General features: G+C 47.9%; 1 protein-coding gene and 1 non-coding gene across 5 annotated transcripts in view; one reads left to right on the forward strand and one right to left on the reverse strand.

The window, feature by feature from the left end:
- Positions 1-27843, reverse strand: part of PDPK1 (3-phosphoinositide dependent protein kinase 1) — a 71369-nt gene that overhangs the window by 31361 nt on the left and 12165 nt on the right. For all 4 annotated transcript variants that reach the window (XR_010935014.1, XM_067706921.1, XM_067706920.1 and 1 more), the window contains exons 2-6: positions 12510-12776; positions 9493-9535; positions 9091-9228; positions 3942-4086; positions 2958-3055 (exon numbers count right to left, since the gene is read on the reverse strand). Coding sequence is in view for 3 of the 4 variants with exons in the window: in XM_067706921.1 (XP_067563022.1) it covers positions 2958-3055; positions 3942-4086; positions 9091-9228; positions 9493-9535; positions 12510-12776 (691 nt within the window). In the remaining variant the exon portion in view is untranslated. The remainder of the gene's footprint in view (positions 1-2957; positions 3056-3941; positions 4087-9090; positions 9229-9492; positions 9536-12509; positions 12777-27843) is intronic.
- Positions 403-506, forward strand: LOC137208274 (U6 spliceosomal RNA). Its single transcript, XR_010935587.1, has one exon. It is a non-coding gene; the product is annotated as a U6 spliceosomal RNA (small nuclear RNA).

The raw sequence follows: 27843 nt of genomic DNA on the forward strand, positions 1-27843 counted from the left end.
CAGGCACACGGCCACAGATGAGGGGCTGACTCCATGTTATTAAGCCGCCCTCAGTGTAAAGCTCTGTGGGATCCCTGTGCAAGGTTAGAAGGTCTAAGTCCTCTGTGCCAGAAAGGCCCATCGACCCATGTGCCCACCCACCCTCACAGCACAGGGGTCACTCCCTGGACCCGACAGGCAGCAGTAAGAGAGGAATGCGGGGCTCCCCCCATCCCAGGAGCCACCCACTGGGACGGAGGTCTGTGAAGACAGACAGCCTGTCTCTCACAAGGCGGAGGGCGAAACATGCTCACTGCACAGCTAAGGAACCTGGGCCTCGCTCCCACCAACACTTCCCTTCTGGAAGCTTTAAGATGTTTTGAGGAAACCATCTCTGTACAAAAGTTTATAAAGCTAATACAAGTGCTCGCTTCGGCAGCACATATACCAAAATTGGAACAATACAGAGAAGATTAGCATGGCCCCTGCGCAATGACACGCAAATTCATGAAGCGTTCCACATATTTTAGCTGATTCACTTTGTTATACAGCAGCAACTAACACAACAATGTAAAGCAATTATACTCCAATAAAGATGTTTAAAAAAAGCTAATGCAGGAATAAACTCTAAGATTCTAAACTATGTCAAACAGAAATGAGAGTATGTCACCAAAATTATTCATTCACGTAATTATACATGTTTTCTACATTTCCTCTAAGGAAAAAAAAAAAAGCCAACTCAACTGTGTATATATAAGTATCGATAGTTCTGCCTGGTTTACAATGTTAAGGACTTTTTAGCCTCCTGCTTCCAGACAGATTTTAAAACTCAGGTTTATTTCACTATTTCACCAATGCATTTAAGTTCTTACATTTTTTTAATGGCTACATGACAGTAGGACTAGCCTGTGCCAAATATCAGATCTGAAGAAAATCTAAGTGAAGAAAAAAGGACCAAGCAGACTCTGAGGGGGTGACTCCCATGGCTGACTGGCAGGCGGTGGCTGGTCTCAGCGGCAAGTCACACACGAGATGCCCAGCAGCCCAGCAAGAACATTCAGGTTCTTGTTTGGTTCACCTCTGTCATGGACAATGCTTAGGTTACGAGTTATACCATGTCTATCAAAACATAATTAGCGGCCAACAAAATGTTACTATACAATAGGAATGAGTCAAATAGATCAAAGTTTGGGGCATGTCACAGGAGGACTTCCTGGGGCTTGGGAAGTGCACCTCCAGGCAGGAGCCCTGGGTGGGAAGTACAATACAAAGGTAGGCAAGCGTCGCCAGGACTAAGCCTCACTGAGAAATAAGAGCATCTGCCTTGACTGCAAGTTCTGTTTCAAACACAAAAGGGTGGTGCTTTAAGATTCTCAGAAAAGTTCCCGAATTCAAGATGCCATCTTGTGACTCAAAGAGTGTCTGTGCACAGATGAAAGCACTGACAGAATCTTGACAAGAACCCTCCGTTTGAAAACACAGGGCTGGGAAAAGGCCTGGAAAGGAAAGATCACACACCCTGCTGAAGGGAACCCATGGAAGCCCAGCCAGGCCCTTCCAGCAGCACAGAGTCAAGACTGCCCACCATGCCCGGGAGGAGCAAAACCCCAGGTGTTAGCCCCGCAGCTGCTGCGAAACAGGCCTCAGTTCAAGCCCGAGGCAGAGCAGGCCAGCGCAGCTGAACTAGAGGGCTCTTCGGAGAGGCCCAGCTCCTCCCCACCACTGCCCTGCGCTCACAGCTCCCCTTTACCACGCAAGAGCAGCTGCAGCGAACTGGATGCTTCTGTCTGAATCTTTCTTCCACCAACAAACACTCTACCCTCCCCTAGCATGTCCATCCCCCCAGGGCTCTCCATCAAGGTCCTTCTTTGAGGGGTACCCACAAGCCCGGCAGAGAAGCACATGCCCTGGGTAGAGGTCCCTGCAGCAGCCTCCCAGGTCAGGGTAGCTCTGACAGTCACACCTGTCCGTACACCCAAGTTTCATTTTCCAGGTCACTTATTAACTCACACAGGGGCTTTGAGTTTCCCCAAACCCTCACCATAAAGGGCTTTATCTTCTCTCTACCCCAATACTTGAACACAGTTTTCAGGAGTTAAACTGCCATTTTTTATACCCTCGGAGTTTATGATTTCCATTCAACAAACACCTGAAGGACAGCAAGATGCCCCCACCCCCACCATGGCCGAGATGCCCCTGGGTAGCTAAGATACCCAGGGCTCTCTTCTGACCCAGGTGGACTGCGAGCAACTGTCACAGTACATAATCCGGCTAGGAAATACCCTAGAGGAACAGTGGTTAGAAGGGTCTGCAATGATTAACATGCACTTGACCAGCAGGAAAAAAACAGCCCCCAACTCATTCTGTGATCTTATAGAACCTCACTATAATCGGCGTGCCTGGGCCACCACCCCTGGCAGGTGCGCACAGGAGACAGGCAGACAGTCAGCACTGGGATACAAGGTCAGTCGCGCGCGTGCATGCGTGCGTGCGTGTGTGAGTGCGCGCGTGCGCGCATACCACCCCCCAACCCCAGAGAACCCACAGTGCCAACAGGAAGACCTGGGAGCTGACCTCACACCCCTGCATGGGAGACCAGGAACAAATGTGGCACCCCAGCATCTTCTAGGAAGATGACTAGGGAGGGTGAGCCACAGTGGGCATCTGAGGGCCTATGACAACATGCAGAAAGCGCCTGGTGACCTACTACCACTTGAGGCCAGGAGGACCAACCACAGGCAGCCTGCGAAGCCCCTCCCTGCACCCACCAGACCAGGCACACACCTGCCCAGACCCTCAGCTAAAGTTGCCCAAAGGCAGAGGCTTCCTCTGTGAAAACTCAAGCATCCATTTTATAATAACAAAGGTACTACAGACAACTGTCATTAATGATGAGCATAAGGCAATTCAACCTGTTTCTAAGAAGTTGGTTTTGATTTAAGCACTGAGCAGGGATCTACTAGAAATAAAACACACACCTTGTTTACTCTCTGGGGATAATACTTTTGCTGTTCCAAAATCTGTGATCTGGATGTGCATATCTTCATTTAACAAAATATTTTCTGGTTTCAGGTCCCTGTGAAAGCAGATTTTTTTACGTTTGAGATGAAATATTTAAAACAGTAACATTATTACAAACTCTAAATTTTGCTAAAACCCCAAATGAACTGATTAATACCTATAATCTTTACAGACTAACAACCAAGAATGCAAGTCTAAAGTTAGCACTGAACAAATATCAACTGCATATAATGAGGACAAATTACATCATTTCATAACTGCATCTACCATTTTAATAAACTTTTAATTGAAGTATAATCTATCATGCCTAACCTATAAAGCGCCTTTAAACCTTCTGTGGTATCATTACGCAATAAATGTACACCTTAAATTTGTATATACATATGTCAACTATTTCTCAATAAAACTGGGAGGGAGAAAATGGTTAAATGGTAAATTTTATCTATTTTAGGCTTTTTTCTTTTTTTTTTTGTCTGCGCCGCGCAGCTTGGCGGGATCTTAGTTCCAACCAGGGATTGAACCCATGCCCCTTGCAGTGGAAGCTCCGAGTCCTAACCACTGGACCACCAGGGAATTACTGGTAAATTTTACGTTATGGGTATTTTACCACCAAAAAAAAAAAAAAAACAGTAAGAAAAAGAAAGCTTAAATGAACACCTTCAACTTGACTTTATCGGAAAATCATGGAAAATGATAAGTACACACAGAATCTACAACTGACAAAATAAAAGCACCAGTCAACATGGCTAAGAGAATCGTTAGTCTGGCAAAAAAGACATCTGACCAATTTCATCTGATATTAAAGGTCCACAGTCTCTCAACATCAGAGTAATGTGAACTTTTCTTAATTCTCACAATGAGGCATCCCACCCTCCATAAAAGAGACCAGAGCTGACCCCCCAGGCCTGGGGAGCAAAGCCTGTAGCCCCCTGGCTTGGTACCTGTGAATGATGCCCTTGCCATGCAAGTACTCTAGGGCAGACACCATCTCAGCTGTGTAAAATCGGGTGCATGTCTCATCGAACGAACCAATTTTCCGAATGTATTTAAGTAGTTCTCCATTTTTGGCATAACTAAGGCCAAAATCTAAACATTGGATAGTTAAGGAAGAGAGCAAAAATCTTTCTTTTAAACTGACCTTAACAGCCCAGTAGCAATTTTTTAAATTAATTAAAACTGAAGGTACCTGTGGCCTGAGACAGCTGCCCCTCTTCCAGCCAGACCCAACCGCAACCGCTGGGTCTGCAGGGAATCCCTGGCTCCAGGACAGGGTCCCAGAGTGAGTTTTTCACCAACAACAAAAGCACATGCCTCTCAGGCCAACTGCCCCTTCTGGACCCCCCATCCCCAGAAGACACCTGTGGGCTCAGTGAAGGGAAGCCGCTAGAGATGGCGGTCAGGGCCTGTGGCCCCAACGCCATCAGCACACAGCCTCCAACCTGCACCAACCGCACATGCCGTGCTCAGTCCATTCACGTAAAGATTCCTCAAATGAATGCTCCTTCCCAAGTATAAAGTGACAAGTTTTGTAAGAGAAATGCCATTAATAGATAAACTCAATCTATTTATTGGGCCCCCACTGGGGAGAGACTCGAGGAAAACAGTCATCTTTCCCTCGGACACCACTGCAGTGTGATTTGTTTTACTTCTGTTCTCCCTTTTTCTAAGAGGAGAAACTATAAATGGATCCCATATAACTGCTTCCTCCTGGAAGCACCGAACATCCACACCTCTTGATGGAAATCTACAGGTACTCTGCCACTCCCTGGCAGAGTGGCACCCAAGTCCTCACCCGCCCTGAGCATCAGCTCCGAGGGGGTAAGGGGTGACCTGTGCTCAAGGTGTCCCATCTGGCTTCTGTTTGCCAAGGCACTTGCCATCTCCCACCAAAGAAGATGCCTGAAGCTGCGGCCCAGGAGGGAAGAGACCACCAACCGAAGCTGCTCAAACCTGCCTGTGATCGAGCCCCACATGTGGCCTCCCAAGCCCTTCCAATTAGAACAACGTTTAACAGGAAGCTGAAGCCCAAAACCAACCTTACTTCTAGGGAATGCAAAGGGTCTCGGCCAGGGCCCCTTCCCTCCTCTCCTTGCTTTGATCCCTCCTCGGGGAAGGCTGGTATCCGTGGCCTCCTCACCAGCAGCCTGCAGACTCTGGCCCACCCAACCCCAAGCAGGGGCCCCGCCTGGATCTGGACCTGGACCAGCCGCAGAGCCTCCCCACTCAGGAGCACAGTCTCCCAGAAACCAGCAGCCCACGTGAGAGGCTCGGCCATGGCCACAGGGCCTCTTCTGGCTTCACAGGTTTTGCCCCTTATCTGACCACTCCCTGAGTTCCTGTTTCCGGTGTAAGGGACACTTCTAGTTCTCTGCTCGGCTGTGGCACTAAGTGACCGACAGGTTTTGAACATGACATGTTGTAGATCATGGCTCCAAGCCCGTGTTCTCTCTGACCACACATGTTCCTCATTGCCCAGAAACACTCTTTCAGACCTCATTGGTCCATTTCACACCCTAGAACATTTCTACCTCCCTCAGCACAGCTAAGGCCCCAGGGCAGTGAGGGGAGGCTGCTCTCTCACAGGGAGCGAGTCAATTCCTGGGATGATGAGCACAGATCAGGCCTGTGGCAGAGCCTGAGAGCCTGCTGAGCCCAATGCCTGCGCTTTGCAGAGGAACCCAGCCCAGAGAGGTTAAGCAACTGACTCAAGGTCACAAAGCCAAGGAGCGACAGGACTGGAGCCCAGCTTCCTGAGGTCTAGTGTGCTGTTCCTGTCCCCAAGCTTCAAGAGACGACACACAAGGACAGGCAGGTGGGAGGTGGAGGAAGAATGCAGGTTAGCAGAGCAACAGTCTCTGAAACCCCTCAGCCTTCATCCCTGCTGGAGGGAAAGGCACCCTGGCTGGCTGGCTGTGGTGCCCAGCCCTGCACTGCACCTAAGGAGGGAGGGAGGGCTTCTCTGAGCTCAGCCCTCTCTGGGGAGCAGGAGTTGAGTCTGGTCAAACTGAACCTCCAGAGGGCAAAGAGGCTGACAGTGCCCAGGAGGTCCCTCACGGATCTATCTGCCTGTTTTCAGGCTGCTGCAGGGGTGTCACCAGCTCTGCCTCACCTGTCCTGAGAGTGTGCTTAGCCCTGTAGTCACTGGAGGAGCTGCTCCCCTCTCTCCCCAATGTGTAAATTACAGCTAAAAGGAGGATAGTGTGCACACTGGGGCTTTTATTCAGGCAGAGTGCTTCCTTTTCTTTATCTTTCAACACACTGTATATTACAAAGGATTTCCAGTGGAGCAGAAGTCCCCAGGTCTCGCTCCTGTCAGAGGTAAGTGAGCCCCTGCAATCTCCACAGGCTTTCAAATTTGTCTTAAAATGTCAAAAGCAACAGACACCACTGGATAGAGACCTAGAGTCCCCTCCACCTGCATTACTCTGGCCAATCCCGTCTGAAATCAGACAGTGAGCTCACTCATCTAGCCTCTGAGTGCCTGATCCTACTGAACATGACCTTGGGAGAAGATGAAGTCAAGTGTGTGCGACCTGCCGGAGCCTCCCAACCAACACGACTTATTCTCCCCAGGCCCCGTAGGAAGCCCAGGCCTGGGAATCCAGGAATTCTGGCAGCCAGAGAGCCCCACAGGCTCAAAGAGAAGCACCATCACGTGGGTGCCATGGAGCACAAGAAGCAAGAGGTCTAGGTGGCCTCAGAGGTGAGATACAGAACAGATCGGTCACTGATGGCTGCTGCATGAGCAGTGACAGCAGACGGGGACATGGGGCGATGCTGAAGCCAGGTGGAGAGGCAAACACTTTAAAAGACCTAAAACAAACCAACAAGGAATCCCCCTCCCTGCCCCACATGCTCTTGGCTACTAGACCACTTTACTGCTCCCCTTTACGGTGAAACCACTGGGAAAAACCTGCTTTGTTTGCCTTTCCTTGCCTCTCTCTCTTGATTGAGCCCTCAGCCCCACCCCCAGACTGCCACTCTCAACAACACTTTGCATGGGAAGCAATCCACAGGTCAGGCCAGGGCCCAGCTACTTGACCACTTGGCACTATCTGGCAGGGCAGCCAGCACCCTCCACCAGAAACCATCTGGTCCATTGCCCCTGGGACTCTGTTCTCTCCACTCATTGGAACTCTTCCCTGCTAGGCACCCTCCGGCCCGCCGACACCCCAGCCCACCCCCCACCAATCTGCACACCAACCTGACTTCTCAGGCTCTGCAGGCAGCCACCCAGTAGCCCACTCAGGCCTCAAGTAGCAAGGATCAACGGATGCATCAATTACAGGACCACTGTGCACCCAGCTCTGAGGCCCCACCCCCAGGAGCCAGCTTGACTTACAAGAGCCTTCCCTGCAGCAGCAGCCCGAGTGAGAGCAAATGGCTACCCTGCTCCAGACCCTCCTCCTGGACTCTGTGCCACACTTAGAAGAAAATCCAAAATTCTTGCCGGGACTCCGAGGCCCAAGGAGCTGACCCCTGCCCAGCCTTTTTGTACCCCCCACACATACGCACACCTGCCCCTGCTCTGCCCAGGCCTCGGGCTGACGTCGTCTCCTCAGACCACCAAGTTAAAACAGCTGATCCAACTCTCCACCGACCAACTCCTACCTGGCCCTACTACTCTTGTTCCCTCAGTGTCTATCACACAGCCATTAATCACCTGTGTATATCTAACTCCTGCACAGAAATGCAAGCCCCATGAGGGCAGAGCCTTCACCTCATGTACCAGCATGTTCCCATCACCTGGAACTCAACCAGGACTTCTCAATAAACAAAAGGAAACATTCAGCTGACAGTTGAAGGAGCCAGAAAATGATGTTAAAGGGGAAACAGGATCGAGCAAAGTTTTAACCCAGAAGAATATGTGTGGAGAGAGGAGAGAGGGGAAGGGAAGGGGGTTAAGATCAGGCCCCCACCCCCAGGTGGGATGGGGAAGCCAAGCTTTGCAGGTGGTGGGGTGAGGGGAAGGGGCTCTGGAGACCTAAGGGCAGGAGGAAAAGAACAGATGCACAGACTGAGGTTTACACTTGAACAAACTCTCAACTCCATTTGGCAGTTCGACCTCCCTCGTCGAGAAGAAGCCAAGAGCAGCTGCTGGGATTGAAGACAGAGTCTCTGGGCAAACGGGGGCTGAGGGAGTCCCGGTTTGGAAGAACAACTGCAGGAGAGGGGCTGGGGAGTGAGGAGACCTGGCGGGCCTGGCTCTATGATGAATGGCCCAGAGACAAGCTGACGACACAGATATGGCCCACCCTGACTGCCACGGTGCCCTGTCTCCTTGAACCCTGAGCAAAGAAGAAAGAAAAAAGTGCTTCAGGGATTACAGGAGAAGTCAGGGAACGTGAGATGCCCTGAAATAAAACAAAGAATCAGCAGGGTGTGACGTCCCTGCAGGAGAAGCCGCTGGAGAAGCAGTGTGCACAGCCCTGGAGAGCCAGGCACTGGATGATCAGAGACATCCATAGGGGTGGGAGAGGGGGAGGCTGGAGGGCCCTGGGGAGGGGCTGTCTCTGGGAGGACAAGTCCTGGATACGGGAAGAAAGGGTTGGGCTCCTGTGGGTCACTCCCTAGACTTTCTACCTGGCAGCTGAGCCTGAGAAAGATGTTCCTTCCAACCAAACCCCACAACCCAGGGCCAAAGAGGGCAGAAAGGTGCCCACCTCCCGGGAGCCCCGGATGCCCAAGATCCTTCTTCCTCTCTCTCACTTCCCTGCTTTGAGCACTGGATTCGACACCTGACAGATACTCCAAGGATGCTGATTAAAAAGGAATGAGGGCATGCTTTTAAATAAACGTCTAGCAAGAACAGCATTAAAATAATGATCCTTTAGATATGAAGCTTACCAACAAAAAACCTCAAAAATGACTGTGATGATCTCCCTTGAAGTAATGTTCTACTTCAGTGAATGTCAGCAATCCCAGGGGGTCCCAAAGCAAAGTGATGTGAATTCGTCTGTATTTAGAATAAGCTACCCTTTTCCCTTCCAGGGAAGGGGCTACTTGTGAAAACAAAAACGGGGTCATGGTTCCAAAACGATAAGGGGTCACTGGCGTGATATCAGAAGGCTTTGACTGTTCAAAGGATACAGAGCTTTTCATCATCCTGAAATGTGAAGTAAAGTTTAACAAAGAAGGGGTGATCCAGCCGCGACATCACGTCTCTCTCTCTGGTTACATACGGGACTTTGTTCTCTTTGATAATGTGACGTTTCTCTAGAATTTTAACTTAAGAGAGAAGCAAGTTACTACAATTGGAAATGGTAAGAAAACACTAAAGACACAACTCATAAAGTAACAGATAAAAATTAAAGTTTTTCACAAAACGCACCCACCAGATTTGTGATCTCTAAGACCAACAGTGTCCTGTCCCCTGAAATCAGCACAGAAACCTCCAGGGGCTGGGCAGCCAGGTGGCCGCGTACCCAGAGGTGCACTGTTCCTGCATCCTAGACACTGGAGCATCCTAGCTTGCTGGAGTTAGTTACTTACTAGCATATTCCCTTGAGGTTGCCAGTTCTCGGGCCAGGACAACCTGGTTTGGGAAGAAAAGGGGGAAAAAGAAGAGAAAAAAACACCCAATGTAACCAGGGCACTGAGTCTCACAAGTCACCCTGCAACCAACCACACAGGCTACCCCGCCCCCACCACGAAATTACATTTTAAATATTTTTGGTCCTGTGCTAACAAACATAGCTGAGTGTCAATGACTGAGTTAATGTGTTCTAATAGTTAAAGGAAACACATGTATCTCTCAAATGTTTCCAGAAAGTTCCTCATCAGATGCCAATAGTCCCCCCTCATGCAGTGAAATATATATTCAGGAACACCTTATGACCAGCATAACCCTCACACAAACAGTAGGAAGAAGCAGCATATAATAATATCTCCACAAGGTGGGTACTGGGAATTTCTTCAAAAACTAACTCTATGGATAGGTCCCCAGTACATGTTCATTGCAAAAGGCCACCCTGAATTTGGGCTTTTACAAATAATAGTTGCATTTCACTTGATGCCACTCTCAGATGCTGTAAATCCCATCCCTGCTACTGAGGGCACAGGAACCGCGGCCGGCAGAGAGCACCTCCCTCCAGCATGCAGTCACACACACACCCGCCCCCCGCCCCTCATGCCCTCTCCACAGCACAGCCCGGTCTTACACTACTTCGGGGACAGAGCACCAGTGGGGCCTCACACACATTGAAAAGAACTTTCTACACGAACACACCCTGGGCACAACCTGAGTAACAACTTCCAAATGCCTGATGAGCCCAGTCTGGCAGTGAGCTGAGGTGGTCCCCACCACCGCCAGCTGGTACAAATTCCTCTCCTGAGACACCTACAGGGAACAGCCGAGGACCAGAGAGCAGATGAAAACCTGCTGACTCCCGGGAAATACCGGAGCCTCCGGGAAGACCTCCGGAGGCCCCTGGTTGTAAGTTATATTCCGTTAGGGAATTCTTCACCAAGTTCATCAGAAGTGACCCTGGAAAAGCACTGTATGTAGCCCTGCGGTTTTTAAGAACAAGGTCGGATTATATGTGTTCAAATGGAAAGATCTTAAAGATCTCTGTGGAGAAAGGAACCTGTGTGGATTGTTCTCAGGCGCTGGTGAGTCAAGGAGAGTGGGCTAGGGAAGGGCTGGCATTCTCTAGGTTATGTACTGATGTAATGCTAAATTTCTTCACAGCAGCATGTACTAGCTACGTAAGTAGGAAAAAGGAAGAAAAACACTGAGTGCTAATATTTAATGGAATCCTATCTGAAGGAGATATTTATGTCATCTTTCTGTTGTGTGAACTCTGCATGTTCTATGCAGTTTCCTTATGTCCCTCCACATGGCCCGGGTCAACTGCAGGGGCAGTAGACATCAGGATCACCCTCAGGTTGCCGGCGGCAGTGGACCAGGCTTCCCCCTCTCCAGCGCAGGCTCCATCACGTGAAGGTCCTACCTGGGGATCCAGCCTGGCAGCTGCCTCCCCTGGAAACCTCATTTTAGGTTGTCTCTATTTCAGGAATGGTGAGAAGGAACTGAGGGTAGCACATATAATTTGAGACCCAAGGCTGCAGGATTCCAAACAGTACCAGAAAGGAGGCTCCAGGCTCACGGCACTTTCCTGGGCACCACCCTGGCACAGGGATGACAAGAATCTCAGCTGGGGCTTTTCTACATCAGGAATCTGTCACCCAGAACAGATGGCACCTACTTTTTTACCCATGGTGGAAACCCAGGAACACAGGGGAATTTCATAAATACATCCTCATTTTCCAGTCAATATAAATGTCCAATGAAGTACAGCTGAGAAAAGGAGAGAGAACGCTTCTTCTTTTACTGGACTCATGTAAGTAACTGTAAAGAACACCCAAGATTCTTTTCAAAATAGTTTTTTCTTTCTGCAAGGACCTGTGAGTACCAGACCTACTGGGGATTATGCTCAAAGTTGAAGGTTTTTATCATGAGGGCCCAATTCTTTCATTAACTTAAAAACTGCCAATAAAAAAATCTAAATAAAAAATGTAAAAGGAGCAAAAGTTAACACTTAAAACGATGTTGGGAACATGGGTGAGCCCCAGTATGTCATGTTCTTTGTATTTTGAATTATTTCATAAATGGAAAAAAAGAAAAGGAAAACAAATTTCACACGAGGTTTCTTCCCAAAGGCCAGGCAAGCAAGTCTCATTATTCAGGACCTGCTGGCCTGAGGAGCTGCAGCTCATGCTGGGCCCAGCTCAGAGACCACAGCGGCAAGGATCTGTCTCTTCTGAAGGCACGGCCAGGGGACAGGGGCTCTGGCCTTCCCGAGCCTGCAGCAAGCCTCTGGCCCGGCCACAGCCACATGAGGCCTCCAACTCAGCAAAGGGCAGCTCTGAACCTTCATATCTTTGCTTTAAGAGGAAAAATACCACAAGATAGGTAAAACTCTCTCAGGTAACAAAAAGAATTACCCTGAGTGTGACTTGACAGTGCTGTGATAGTAATTCTGTCCATGAAACTGAGGACACAAAAATCTGGAAGCTAGCAGATCTTGGGCTGCAACTCTAGCAAATGTCAATGGTGTACTGTTTTATATTTTAAAAATAACAGAGAAATAACAAAGGTCATTAAATGTTTCCCCAAAACTACGAAGAGATACACCAACACTAATGTTTAATCTAAGGAACAGGAAAGCTTCCCAGGGTCTTGCTAACAGGACACAATGATATGAAATGTAACTTAGAATACAATCTAACTGCATTTTTTGAGAAAATTAAAAATAAGATCATGAAATGCCTTTTAAAGCTTTCCCCTACAAAATCATGAGCTAGATATTTAAACCACATGATCTGCCTGGTGGTAGCCAGCCCCAAGTCACCTTCACAACAGGAGAGGAATCCCCAAGGGCCTGAGACCCTCCTCTGGGGTAGAACACCACTGTAGTGTCTTAGTCCCCCAGCTCCAAGTCCCAAAAAAGGCCAGTACTCCCAAGGAAAACACCCTCATTCAACAAACAGCAGCAGTCTGTACTCACTGTTGAAAAAGAGCCTTCACCAAGAATTTTCCCAAATTTAAAGTCTTCTGGCCGTTTCTTCCGAGGCTGTGGTGGCGGTTGTGTGGCGTGTTGCAGCGAGTTGGCGCTTGGCCGGGATTCGGCCGTGGTGCTGTCCATGGTGGGGCCCTGCCTGCTACCACAGCTGGGAACGCCAGGGGCCGTGCTGGACTCAGTCTGGGTCCTCACCATTGATGGGGACGGGCAGGAACATAATACCACGCTGGACTGAATAGGAACGGTGTCATACTGGTGGACACAGGAAAAAAGAGGTAAGATTCAAAGTGGCTCACCCTTCCTAAATGTATGAACTAAAAGTGTTGACATCGTTGAAACACCACCAAGCACAGGGCAGACCATCTGATGTTCTGCCATGCAGTTCGGGCCACTGCCCTCCTCTCCCAAGTCCCTTCCCCGCTCAAATTCCACCCTGCCCTGTCCTGCGTGCCCACAGACCCCAGCACCCAGAACCTACCTGCCCTCACCCTCTCCCTCAGTTCTGTGTAAGTCTCCAACACCTCCCCCACCCCCACCCAGCCATGGCCAGCTGGCCTTCCCATCACACTGCCTGGCCTAAACATCATCTGTGGCCCTGTCCACAGAGAAAGCTGGTCCAACCCTGTGACCACGTTGTCTCCCATCCCAGAACCCTTCCCCTGCTCACCCACTCGCATTTGATATAAGGCTAGACACACAGAAGGCACTCAGGGTTTGAACAGACTAGCTTAAGACTGTATCCCGGACTTCCCTGGGGGCGCAGTGGTTAAGAATCTGCCTGCCAATGCAGGGGACACGGGTTCGATCCCTGGTCCGAGAAGATCCCATATGCCACAGAGCAACTAAGCCCGTGCGCCACAACTACTGAGCCTGTGCTCTAGAGCCTGTGAGCAGCAACTACTGAGCAGGCGAGCCACAACTACGGAAGCCCACACGCCTAGAGCCCGTGCTCCACAACAAGAAAAGCCACTGCAATGACAAGCCCGCGTACCGCAACAAAGAGCAGCCCCGGCTCACCGCAACTATAGAAAGCCTACACGTGGCAACGAAGACCCAAAGCAGAAATAAACAAACAAACAAATAAATAAATAACTATACCCCACAACTAAATAGAATTTTAACCTAGCAGTCCTGGAACACAGAAGTATAACTTAATGGAAAGAAGAGCCCAAGAATTGCCAACTACATGTAAAAGTTATAGTTAACAAGAAATAAGCTGTTCAAACTGGGCCCGTGAGCCACAATCACTGAGCCTGCGCGTCTGGAGCCTGTGCTCCACAACAAGAGAGGCCGCGATAGTGAGAGGCCCGCACACGGCGATGAAGAGTGGCCCCCGCTTGCCACAACTAGAGAAAGCCCTCGCACAGAAACGAAGACCCAACACAGCCATAAATAAATTAATTAATTAATTAAAAAAAAAGAAATAAGCTGCTCAAAAAAAAGACAGTAGTGGAATAACTGCTTAACAATTTGAAAAATAACTGATTTAGAGCCCAACTGCTCACTACACACCAAACTTACCTCTAAACAAATTAAAGAATTATATGTTTTTTAGTTATTTAAACAAATTCAAAAACCTAACAAGTTTTTAAAATTTTTCAATGCAATCGCTATTAAAAGAAGCTGGCTTCCTTGCAGAAATCGACAAGATGATCCTAAACTTCATATGGAAATTCAAGGAACCCAGAATAGCCAAACAATCTCAAAAAAGAACACTGGAGGACTCACGCTACCTAATTTCCAAATTCATTACAAAGCTATAATAAGACAGTGCAGGTCTTCCCTGGTGGCACAGTGGTTAAGAATACGCCTGCCAATGCTGGGTACACGGGTTCAAGCCCTGGTCCGGGAAGATCCCACATGCCACAGAGCAACTAAGCCCGTGCACCACAACTACTGAGCCTGCATGCCACAACTACTGAAGCCCACGTGCCTAGAGCCTGTGCTCCACAACAAGAGAAGCCACCGCAATGAGAAGTCCGCACACAGCAACAAAGGGTAGCCCCTGCTTGCCACAACTAGAGAAAGGCTGTGCAGCAATGAAGACCCAACGCAGCCATAAATAGACAGATAGATAGATAGGTAGATAGAAAGAAAGATAGAAAGAAGACAATGAGGTATTGGCATAAGGATACACACGTGGGTGACTGGAACAGAGTCCAGGAATAAACCCGTATGTCTACGGCCAATCGATTTTTGACAAGAGTGCCAAGACCCTTCAATGGGAAAGAACAGTCTTTTCAACAAATGATGCTGGGACAACTGGATATCTACATGCAGAAGAATGAAGTTGGATGCCTTTCCCACGACAAAATTTAACTCAAATGGATCAAAGATCTACATGTAAGAAATAAAACTAGAAAACTCTCAGAAGAAAATATAGGAGTAAATCTTTATGAACTTGGCAATGGTTTCTTAGATATGAAACCAAAAGCACAGGAACAAAAGAAAAAAACAGGTCAAAGGAACTTCATCAAAATTTTAAAACTTTTGCGCTTCAAAGGCACCACCAACAAAGTGAAAGGACAACCCAATTATGGGAGAAAATATTTTCAAATCATATATCTGATAAAGGAATTGAAGGAATTGTATTCAGACTATATAAAGAACTCTTACAACTAAATTAAAAAAAAAACCACACAGTTAAAAAATAGGCAACAAATCTGAATAAACATTTCTCCAAAAAAGACATACAAATGGCCAATAAGTACATGAAAAGATGCTCTACATCATTAGTTACTATGGAAATGCAAATCAAAGCCACAATGGGACTCCATTTCACACATACCAGAATGGCTAGAATCAAAAAGATAATAATAACAAGTGCTGATGGAGACAAAGAGAAATTGGAACCATCGTATTCGTGGCAGGAATGTCAAATGGTGCAACCACGTTGAAAAACATTACAACAGTTCCTCAAAAGGAAACAGGTATCACATAACCCTGCAATTCCACTCCTAGAAATGAAAACATAGGTCCACACAAATCTTGCACAAGCATGTTCATAATAGCATTATACATAACAACTAAAAGGTGGAAACAACGCAAATGACCATCAACGGATAAATGGATAAACAAAATGTAATCTAGCTATAAAATTGAATATTCAGCCATAAAAAGGAAATACTGATATATTCTAAAAAACAGATGAACACGCAAAACATTATGCTATGTGAAAAAGGCCAGACACAAAAGCCCCATACTGTATGATTCCATTTATCTGAAATGTCCAGAATAGGCAAATCTATAGAGTAAGAAAAATTAGTGGTTGTCAGAGGCTGGAGGGGAGAATGGGGAATGACTGCTAATGGGTTTGTTTTTGGAATGATGAGAATGTCCTGGAATTGGATGGGGATATACAACCTCATGAATATACTAAAAGCCACTGAAATACACTTTAAATGGGTGAATTGTATGGTATATGAATTATATCTCAATAAACTGTTATAAAAATAGCTATATCATATATGACTACATTAATTTATATATAAGATCTCATTCAAATCTGTAAATCCTAAAGACTTTTTCTAACGACGAAACACGCAAAGGATTAGGCACCAAAAAAACTCAAGTAACTAGATGGAGAGATATACCGTGTTCTTGGATTGGAAGAATCAACATTGTGAAAATGACTATACTACCCAAAGCAATCTACAGATTCAATGCAATCCTTATCAAACTACCAATGGCATTTTTCACAGAACTAGAACAAAAAATTTCACAATCTGTATGGAAACACAAAAGACGCCAAATAGCCAAAGCAATCTTGAGAAAGAAAAACGGAGTTGGAGGAATCAGGCTCCCTGACTTCAGACTATACTGCAAAGCTACAGTAATCAAGACAGTATGGTACTGGCACAAAAACAGAAATATAGATCAATGGAACAGGATAGAAAGCCCAGAGATAAACTCACGCACATGTGGTCACCTTATCTTTGATAAAGGAGGCACGAATATACAACGGAGAAAAGACAGCCTCTTCAATAAGTGGTGCTGGGAAAACTGGACAGCTACATGTAAAAGAATGAAATTAGAACACTCCCTAACACCATACACAAAAATAAACTCAAAATGGATTAAAGACCTAAATGTAAGGCCAGACCCTATCAAACTCTTAGAGGAAAACATAGGCAGAACACTCTATGACATAAATCACAGCAAGATCCTTTTTGACCCACCTCCTAGAGAAATGGAAATAAAAATAAACAAATGGGACCTAATGAAACTTAAAAGCTTGTGCACAGGGCTTCCCTGGTGGTGCAATGGTTGAGAGTCCGCCTACCGATGCAGGGGACACGGGTTCGTGCCCCATCTGGGAAGATACCACATGCCGCGGAGCGGCTGGGCCCGTGAGCCATGGCCGCTGAGCCTGTGCGTCTGGAGCCTGTGCTCCGCAACGGGAGAGGCCACAACAGTGAGAGGCCTGCGTACCGCAAAATTAATTAATTAATTAATTAATTAATTAAAATAGCTAAGGGACTGTGGCCATACAAAGCTCTGTTTCTTATACTGCGTATATGTTTGTTCATAAAGGATAAAAATTTTCTCTCTCCATTAAAATAGGGAAGGGAGACTTCAGAGAACTATGAAGAAGCCTGTAGAAAGTGCACCAAGAACAGGCAAGACAGGGGAGCACACAGTAACCAATGGTTTGCAGAGGGTGACAGCTCAACCACAAGAGAAAAGTTGGAGACAGAGAAGCTCATTTTAAGATAACAAGTAAAAAACAAATCTAGACAGAACATCCTGTGACCCAAACATGATGAGCACGGAGGTGGAGAAGTGAGGCAGCAGGTGGCAAGAACAGGCAGGAGTCTGGGCAGTCCCCAAAAGACCATATAAACCTCGGCTCCACAAGGCAGGCCAGCCCCGGGAAGGCCAGCTCAGGCAGGGTCACCCCAGAAGACACACCACATGCCAGCTCCCAACCAAGGAGCCACCACCAACTCTGGAGCTGCACCACAGCTGGGAGAGGGCAAGCTTCTTTTACTTATTTGTCTGTCAAGATCATTATCACTTCAGGTAAGGTATACAAATATGAAGGAATTAACCCAAGACATAGCATCAGTGAAATACTAGGAGAATATGACTAATTGGCTTTGTAAAAAATATCTAAGAGAATCTGACTTTTTTTTTTTTTGCGGTACGCGGGCCTCTCACTGTTGTGGCCTCTCCTGTTGTGGAGCACAGGCTCCGGACGCGCAGGCTCAGCGGCCATGGCTCACGGGCCCAGCCGCTCTGCGGCATGTGGGATCTTCCCGGACCGGGGCACGAACTCGTGTTCCCTGCATCGGCAGGTGGACTCTCAACCACTGCACCACCAGGGAAGCCCGAGAATCTGGCTTTTTAAATGTGGCACACAGCACAAACGTGACCAGCAGTACAGGCTCTCTAGCTGGAATGGGAGTCCAAGACACACCATTTAGTTATGGCAAACTGCTGTTTTCTTGAACGCTCTATGGGTCGCAGTAAGTCAAGTGTGCCTTATGCATTTCATAAACACTCTACCTCATGAGAGGTACCAAGGGCTGAACCAAGCTCTGTGGTCAGTCAGTACCTTAATGATTTGTCCCTATAAACAACGCATACAATCTTAACAGAAGTGTAATCAAATTCAATAACTTCCTTGGAGATTAGCTGGAACTTTCTGTCCTCGAAGGCAGTGGTAAGTGGGGAAGAGGTCACAGTCACCAGGCTGAAGCCCATCAAGAACCAAGATAGGCCTGGACTGTCCTCACCAGCCAGGCCAGCTGCACGATGACCGAGAGCTGTGCCCAGGGAGCACCAAGAACCTCACAGGGCTCCCAGACACAGCTCTGGGCCTGTGTCTGTAAGCACTCCCTGGGCCTGCAGGGTCATTCCGAGTGCAGACCCTCAGGCCCGGGACTGAGGAGCAGCAGGACTGTGTGACCCAAAGGGACACACGCCGAGAGAGGGGAAGCAGAAAGAGCCAGCACTTCACACAGCACCGTCCCAGGCACTACAGCACTGCTTCCAACAGGCCTGGTCACAGGCCCACCGGGGGCCATCGCTGCCCAACGAGAGAGGGGAGGGGAGAGCACCGCCTGTCTCTGTCGTGCCCCACCCCCACCGCACCTGTCCCACCAAGTGTGGGCCTGTTTACCGACCTCATCTAAGTTCACCTGTGTGCCCAGCCTCCTGCCAAGTGAGGCTCAAGAAGACAACCGGAGATGCACAGAACAGTGGCAAATGTTGCTTTTAATTCAAAACTGACAAGTGAACTACTGAATAAAATCTCAAACATGAAGTTTTTAAATAGCAAAACGTGATGAGTTGACTCATGGACCTGGAAAAATGTAATTTTACATAGACATGCTTCTGGACCCAATGACAATTCTAGCAAAGGCGCCAACGTATGTGTCACATGAAGGTTTCTGGCACAGGCGAGGGACAACCCACTGCTTCTTCACGGAGGGCAGAAGCTCAACTCTGGGAGGGGAGGTGCTGGAAGTGACAGCCAAGAGCAGCAAGGATGAGGAGGCAGGGCCTGCAGGCAGCAGGCATCCACAGCCACGGAAAGCAAGACCTGGCGTGACAAACACCATCAAACTGGCTACTCCAGGGACAGATGACCCTGATGTCAAACACCCTGGGAAGGCCCAGCACAGTGAAGAATGCTTATCCTGGCTTCAGGAATACTTGCCGAGGAAAGGGTCTTCAGCTCCAACTTCCATGATAACTGAACACCCGTCCAGCCCACGGAGAGTGGTCTCCAAAGACAGTGAAAGGTAAGTCTAATGAAACACTCGTTGACAAGTACATGTTTCTGAGAGCTTTCTTTCCTTTTCATCAAAGTAGTTTCTATGGTTATTTAAAGGAAAAAAAAAAAAAAAAAGGTCTCCAGAACAGGTCCTCAAAGGAGAGCACTGTCCCTTAGAAAATACAGGTTTGCTCCTGACCTCAGCTGGGCCGACCCCACACACAGGTACCAACCAGGCGGCAGCCCTCAACTCGCAACTCTGCCCATTTCTGGTAGACATGCAGAAATCAACCACGAGGTGCGCTGAAAATCAACATGCTGTCTCAACAGAGCTGGACCTGCCTCCAGACCTATGACACCGAGCAGCATCTGGCTGGGCAATGACAAGGTAGGAGGTAGAAAATCGTGCTGGATAAAACCTGCTCACGTCCTCCCTGACACCCGTCCATGATAAGCGCCACGGAAGATGCCCAGGCTACCTGTATACTTCCCAGAACCTGTCACACGGTAAAGCTTGGAGCACAGGATTTTCCCACCTGTAAACATTAATGCACCTGATGCCAACTCTTACTTTTACAAGATGCCTGGTAAGTTCATCCAGCCCAAAAGCACAACTTCAATGAGAGGTATGAAGGCGGCTGATAAGCCTCTCTTTAAGGGATACATGCCACCTTATAAATTAACATAACCTAGTTATGTTTATGTTAAACATAACAGTATAAATTAACATAAACTAGTAAGCCGTCTTTCTCTGTCATTGGTAGCTGGCTGAAACTGTCAGCATGCTCTGGACAGGTGCAGAATGTTCTGGAGCCTAAGCTAAACCACGCCCGCTTCAGTTTGGTGGGCACTGAAGTAAAAGGCTTGACTGCAGTCAGAGGAGAGAAACAGAGTGTGTGCTCTGGAGACGCTGGCAGGTGGAAACATGACCCTGGGGCCAGGCTGAGAGGGGGCAGGAAGAGGATGTTGTATGTCTACACACATACACCTGCCGGCCTCACCCCCAGAGCACAACCACCATCCCCCTCCACCTCAAATGCCCAGGACTCCGCCACTGCCCCCAGGAACCTCTCCGCCCCTTCATCCCCCCACACACAGCAGGCATATTTTGCTGTTTGCCACAGCTTATAGTGCATCCCGCAGCGCAGTGCACAGTCCCAGGAGGGTCAAGGAGAGCGCCAAGACCTTTAACTCACTAGCGCAGACAGCTCTGGAGTGACTAGATGTGGAGTGACTTCTGTTAAGTACACCCTATTCTCCAAAGCCATGCTTTTCTGTTATGTCATAAAAATACATGCACTCATTTTGCTCATCAGTGTTTCTCAAAAAAGGTAAATTAACCACATTTTTAACCCAGTTACTCAACAAACATGGCCGCTGTGCTAGCGAAGGTCCAGGGACTTCGCTGTAAGGCAGGCATGGTCCCTACCCCTAGGAAGCTACATCCCAACACAGTGACAGACCCAATATCATTTACAGAACTAGCAGATTAAAGCTGTGAGGGCAGCCATGGCAGAAGTGGATGAGTGCTGTGAGGCCGGAGCGTAGGTTGGGGAGGGGCTGGCAGAGGGTGCTGGGGGGGTGGGGGGGGAGCGGTCAGAGGGCTGCAGCAGGTCCAGGGGAGGGTGACAGCGGCTTAGATGTGCTGCAGTGGCAGGAAGGGGAATACTCACATACAAAATATGAAATATGATAATAGCTAATCATGCATCACGCATTTCAAAATTTCACTTTCCCCTAATGTTTCAGATTCAAAATTCAGATTCAGCAGCCTTTATGAGTCAGAAGGAAAAACCAGTCATTCTGAAATCAACATCCAAGTGAAGTGTAGAATGAACTCCGGATTTTTGAAATGGCAATAACAGATGATGTAATACAGACAGACATACACACATATCTGCTTTTCCACCACATGCTTTATGAGAAACGGCAGGGCCACCACCAGCACTTCATAGCAGCTTCAGTGATTTAAGGTAAATGCAGTAGTACCCTCAAGACCACGCTGTTTTATCCACTTCATCAACAAATATTCACTGAGCACCTACTATGTGCCATGCACTGTTCTAGGCACTGAAGATACAGCAAAAACCAAAACTGAGCCCATGCCCTCAAGAAGCCCACATTCTAGTAGGAGCAGACAGACTCCCCCCAAAAAACAAAAGCCAGGTAAAATCCACAGTGTGTCAAATGGTGATAAATAACTGTGAGAAAAATACAGCAGGGAAGGAAGATGGGAGTGGTACAAATTTAAATAATCAGAGAAACCCTTACTAGGAAGGTGACATCTGAACAAAGACCCAAGGAGGTGGGGAAAGCCTTCCCAGGAGAGGACTGGGCAATGAGAAGGCCCAAAGGCAGGAGCAGCTCTAGACTCACAACAGTCCAGCTTGGCCCTCTGGACGGGCCACCTCCAGACAAAACCTCTGGATGCCAGGCAGGACCTCAGGGTCCCTGAAACACTCCTCCTGGGGTCACTTCTGGGCACCTCAAACCACAAGGGTGGAAGCCTGAGCAATGGGACTTGCCATAAGAGTCCTGGTGCCTCCTGAACCAGAGTCTGATGCCAGCCTAACCCTGGCTGTACTGTCCCTCATCAGACCTGGGCTGAAGATGCTGAACACCAGACCACTGCCGCTCTGGAAGCGCCACAGCAGCATCTGCTCTGCTCCAGCTTTATGGGCATGATGACACAGGGACTTGTCATGGCAGCCTTTCTCCTTCATGGAATTCCGCAATTTCCTTCCTGCCTCGGCCATAGCACGCCAGCCAAGTACCTCAGTGCAGGACCAGCTCTCATGGCCCCTCACTGATGGAGAGATGTTCATAGTGACAACTCAGTGCTCGTGCTTTCTCTTCCTGCAGTCATAAGTCGCTGGCATGGGTATGTTTTAATGAACAGTTTCACTTCTGCAGTTAAAATGATGGTCGAAATATTACCTTTTAATGCACTTTAAAAGCATCAATTATAAAATGAAAAACCTACGAAAAAAGACCTCTTCCAGTGTGAAAAGCCCAAATGCTTATTTGTACTACAGCTATTATTCTAAAGGGCTGATTTTTTTTCACATTTGAGGTGGTAATTAAGCTGCATAAACAGCACTCTGAGACGGTCTGCCATGATCTGGAGGACACTCACTATACGGTGGCCCAGGGGTGGAGGCGGGGGTCAGGCTCCCGAGGAGCTCCTTCCAGCCCTCCAGCCCGGGGCCCTGCAGAGGCAGTGCAGCCCCGTGTGCCCAGGCAACCCAGGGCCCTGGGAGAGTCACTCCCTCCCAGCACAGCCCAATCAGCTTACCACCCATTTGGTGACCCAAAATTATGGTAAGTAAATACAATCTGGTTCCTCAACAGCTTCTGAAATTTAAGTCTCTGGAGAAATTTAAAGCAACAGTACCCTGTCCCCCATCCTCGCCCTCCCTAATAAAATGGAGCTGGTCACAAGTTCTCAAGAACACAGCTCTCTACCTGGTCCTGTAGGCACTGTGTCACCACAAGTCATGACTGCTGGCCTTTCCTACACACACAGGTGCACCCCAAATGCAAGCACCTCACACCCAAGAGAAGGCTGGGAGCTGCAGCCTGCCTCACCAACAGCTTCACACCAGTAGCTCCCTGTGGCCAAGGCCTCGCACTGACCAGGCCAGGCCCCAACCCCCACCCTTTCTCCCCCACTTCCCAGTACCAGCATCCTTTAAATCCCCCCACAGGACAGGACTCCTCCTGTGCTCCTCTCTCCTGCTTCCTGTGTGGCTGTCAGAACAAGCTTCCATAACTGCATGAAGTGGGAGCCATGTCTGTGGCTCAGCTCTACTGTGAACAAGGAAGGACGGCTGTTCTCAACTGAACTTGGCCAGGAAAACCAGCGCCACGAACATCCGACACCTGGGATGTCTCTGGAAAAGTGGGTCACACCCCCCTAACTGCACTCAACATGCACCTCGTCCTGCACCTGTCACCGTGTCACGTGACTGAGTAAGCAGGAGGGCGCCTGTGTGCTCACAGCCTCCCCAGAGCAGGACCACGACACCCTTCTGCAAGAGCATCTCTGTCAGGAAGACAAGCCCAAGTCTTAAACAACTGACTTCCAAATGAACTTGTAAAAATACTGTCCATAAACTGGGCGTTTTCTGTAGACTTCAACTGGTTTCACAACAATTTGTATATAAAAACTTAGGATTTTCAACTTCTTTGACTTTTTGAGTGTTAAGTTCAGCAGTCTCCTCTTAGAGGTAGAAACTCTCAAGGGAAAATTAATTTGCGATGGACTTACATTTTCGTATCCACCAAAAACACATCAAGGTTCAATTTAACTATGCAATACATTGCTCAACCACTAGAGAGCTTAGGAAAATATGAACATCAAAATATCCAGTATCCAACATTCAAAACTGCTAAATGTGACAAATATATATATATATTTTTTAATAAATTTATTTATTGATTTATTTCTATTTTTGGCTGCGTTGGGTCTTCGTTGCTGCATGTGGGCTTCTCTCTAGCTGTGGCGAGCAGGGGCTACTCTTCGTTATGCTGCGCGGGCTTCTCATTGCGGTGGCTCCTCTTGTTGCAGAGCACGGGCTCTAGGCATGCAGGCCTCAGTAGTTGTGCCTCGATGGCTCTAGAGTGCAGGCTCAATAGTTGTGGCTCATGGGCTTAGTTGCTCTGCGGCATGTGGGATCTTCCCGGACCAGGGCTCGAACCCGTGTCCCCTGCACTGGCAGGTGGATTATCAACCACTGCGCCACCAGGGAAGCCCTGTGACAAATATTTGACTGACAAATAGATTAAAATGCAAATGAATTTGGGGCAAAGGAAAACAATGACCCACAGATTTCTTTTCTACCTCCGTCAAGTCTCCTATACTAGACACCTCACCTCTTCCAAAGCTGCAGACAACAACTTCACTAACCCTTAGGTTTACTGCCAGGTAAATGGAAGCTTATTTTTAAAATACATAGTCATATATTTGTAAAGCGCACCTCAGACCTTAATTACCTGGTGGCAAGACAGTATTACGAGGGTCAGATGAGGAAGTGGAGAGAGGACACAACTCAGCAGGTTTCAGAAGGCACTGCAAGTGTGTAGGGGAGCAGCCACAGCCAGTGGCCTGGGTGGCTTCCCAAGGCTCCTGCTGTGTCTAAACATGGGATAGGGTTCAGCTGAAGAGATGATTTCTTCTCCAAAATGGTTCAGAGAGGTTGTGTTAGGATGGAAGACTCATGGTTTCTCCTCCTCTGTTATGAAATATAGTCTGAAATACTTTACAATGAAAAGTGATTTATCTATTCATTCTACTAACAGATACCAGGAGCCCAATCTTACTTGAGCCCTAGGGACTAGAAGGAGAAAAGAAAACAGCAAACAGCCCCTGAGTCAGCACCAGGAAGCAGAGGAGTTGACTTCAGGGAAAAAGGGCTGACTGATGTTCCTCAGATCCCTCTGGATCTTTCTTTATGTCTTTATCTCTTTAGGAAGGATAAAGTGCAAATTAAGCAAGGATTTCATATGAAGAACAAGCTTGGGAGTTTGAAGCTAGACTCAGGGTTGGTGTGATGAGAAACAGTCTTTCATCCTGAGGAGGGAGCCTGTCATTCCGCACCAGAGCCAAGGATTCAAACCTGGGGGCCTACACACCCTGTATTTGAGCAATTGCAACTAGATGCTTTAAACATGTCTTGGTTCTTAAGAGTTTAAAATTTCTACCTACAAACCTGCTGAGGAAGAATCTGACGTCACAAGAATAAATAGCTGCAAATGCTTAATCATTAGTTACTAAACTGTCCAAACCTTTTGCATATGAATAGCTGCTGCCTCCCACAAACAAGTTACAGGTACAAGTACAGAAGTTACCACCAAACTGTGAGAACTCGTACTCTGCCAGGTTGGGACCCCAGCTCTGCTCCTGACCGGCCATCTGACCTTGAACACACTATGTCACCTCTCTGTGGCTCAGACTTCACCTAATAGTCAGGGATAAGGAGGACAGGACCTTCCAGGCTTGCTGTGAGGATTTAATGAGTTAATCTATACAAAGCACTCAAGCTGACTCCAAGGGAGCACGCTATAAACAGTTGGTTTGGTTTGTTTGTTTTTTAATAAATTTATTTACTTTATTTATTTATTTTTGGCTATGTTAGGTCTTCGTTGCTCTGCGTGGGCTTTCTCTAGTTGTGGGGAGCGGGGGCTACCCTTCGTTGCGGTGCACGGGCTTCTCATTGTGGTGGCTTCTTCTGTTGCAGAGCACGGGCTCTAGGCGCGCTGGCTTCAGTAGTTGTGGCATGAGGGCTCAGTAGTTGTGGCTCACGGGCTCTAGAGCACAGGCTCAGTAGCTGTGGAGCACGGGCTTAGTTGCTTTGCGGCATGTGGGATCTTCCCAGACCAGGGCTTGAACTCATGTCCCCTGCATTGGCAGGTGGATTCTTAACCACTGCGCCACCAGGGAAGCCCCTATAAGCAGTTTTATGATTAAATAACACAGAAGACAAACACACATACACACACACACACACAGAGGTTTTCCCAACCAAGGGTCATCAGATGATAAAATAAGGTCTTCAAGACCAAAATGAAGCCCATCCCCCTTCCACATACTATATTTATCTGTGAGTAAACTGAATTAACTATATACTGAATTAGGAGGCCCAATTCTAACTGTGAGGCAGACAAAATGATACAGGAAGGCTGGGCTCCCTAACACACTGGGAGAGGAATCAAGATCAAAATCAGGGCCTTCTATGGTCAAGATGCTGTCATGCAGCTTAAGACTCCAGCCAGCAAGAGAAAGGATCTCAAACTCAAAAGGCTAAGCTGCCTTTAAATGCTGCCTGGGCAGAGTGTGCTGTGAAAGGCCCTCGACTGGTATAGCCAACACACCGCACAGAGGAACACCTCCCTCTAGGCCCCTGCATAAAGGGGGGTGGTAGACTGCCATAAAATCCGACCAGCTCATCCCCAAAGGGACACTGCTCTCAAGTCAGTCGTGCTCACTGGCAAAGAACATTCTGGTAAGAACCTTCTCTCACCTCAAGAAAGTCCACAAAGCTAGGCCCAGCACAGAAAACCTGGCAGAGGCAGGGACAGCAACCACTGCCACCTTCCCCAAACCCCAGACCTCTACCATGAAGAACTAGAGTGAAGGAGCAAAATCGAGGACCCAAGGTGACTTAGCTGAAATCATGGGTAACTACGCGTAAGCCACACTCTCTCTGAGCCGTAATTTACTATTCTGTGAAGTGAGGTGTGTAACACTGACCCACCCCTTGAGGGCTGCTGGGTGCCCACAACAGACAGGAGCTCAAAGTCACTTTGTGAAATACATCTGTCTTGTGTTCACAGGGCAGACCAGGCATGGCTACTGCCTAAAGTGGTGGGAGGGGATTGCGGGGCATGGGCTCTTGTAACACAGACCACGCCACATGCTTCACCCACATTAGCCTTCAACCACAGGCAGACCGGGAGGCTGGCCCACATGACACAAATGGTCACCAATGCTCTTGTGCAACTCGACACATAGCAAAATGCAGCTCATCCTAACCAGCATGGAACTACACTTAGGAGCTCCAGGTGGATGGCTGACTGGATTTAAATGAAGACCCGAGTAAGACTTTCTATTGTTCCATGGAGCAGCTTGGAGAAAGTGCACCAGGAGAGGGAGAAGCGTCTAGTGGGTGATCCCCGAGGGTGACCACTTAATCTGTCCTCCCACTCTCTTCTGCAGCCCCTTGGAGCCTCTCACCCAACGAAAGGCAGGTGGAAGAACACAAGGTCACAGCTGCCAGCCGCCTAAAGTCTAGTACACAGGCTTAACAGACCCCAAGACTCAGTAAACAATGTCTGAATTTTGCTAATAAACCTGTACCTTCAACATTAACTTTGTGCATACCACAAACATACTATGAAACACTGAAATACAGGATTTCTTTGCTCTTCTAACTTCCTTAGATACTTTGGAACTGCATAAAGGTATACTTTACATGCCATTAACTTGATTAACATGAACATCAGGATGCAGGTGACTTCTGGGTTGGAAGGGAGGAGATTACAATCAGCAGAACCATTCAGAGGGCTTCTAAGAGCCTAGTAAAATCCTACGTTTAAAACAGGGTGGTGGCACATGCAAGTTTGTTTTAAATTCTCAATATACACCCCTTATAGATACAACTGTAAATAATATTGCTTAAAAGGACTTAATGAACTGCCATTTTTCTCTACTTCTAAAAATAACTTTTATTAAGCACTTGTTGTTGTCACGCACACTTCTGAGCATTTCACACATATTATCACAGTCCTCAAAACAACTCTTGGGGGTAAGGACCACTGGCATCCCTTTTTACAGATGGAGGCACTGAGGCACAGATCAGGTCCCTGTCCAAAGTCAAAAGCCCAACAGTGAAGCCAGATTCAAACTCGCTCTCAACCCTCCCCAGCTGGTAGAGGGTATGTCTGATGCTGATACTCCATGTGACCCAGGGAACAAGAAAGTAGGGTCCCAAATTGGCAGGACCTTCCTGGGAAGCATTCAGTAACCACTTCCATATCACATCTTAGGCTCAAGTCCTTCTGACTTGCCAATTTCTGCTACACTGAATCTAGTTCAGT

Source organism: Pseudorca crassidens, chromosome 15 (genome assembly GCF_039906515.1).
Source record: "Pseudorca crassidens isolate mPseCra1 chromosome 15, mPseCra1.hap1, whole genome shotgun sequence".
In the NCBI taxonomy this organism is placed as follows: Eukaryota; Metazoa; Chordata; class Mammalia; order Artiodactyla; family Delphinidae; genus Pseudorca; species Pseudorca crassidens.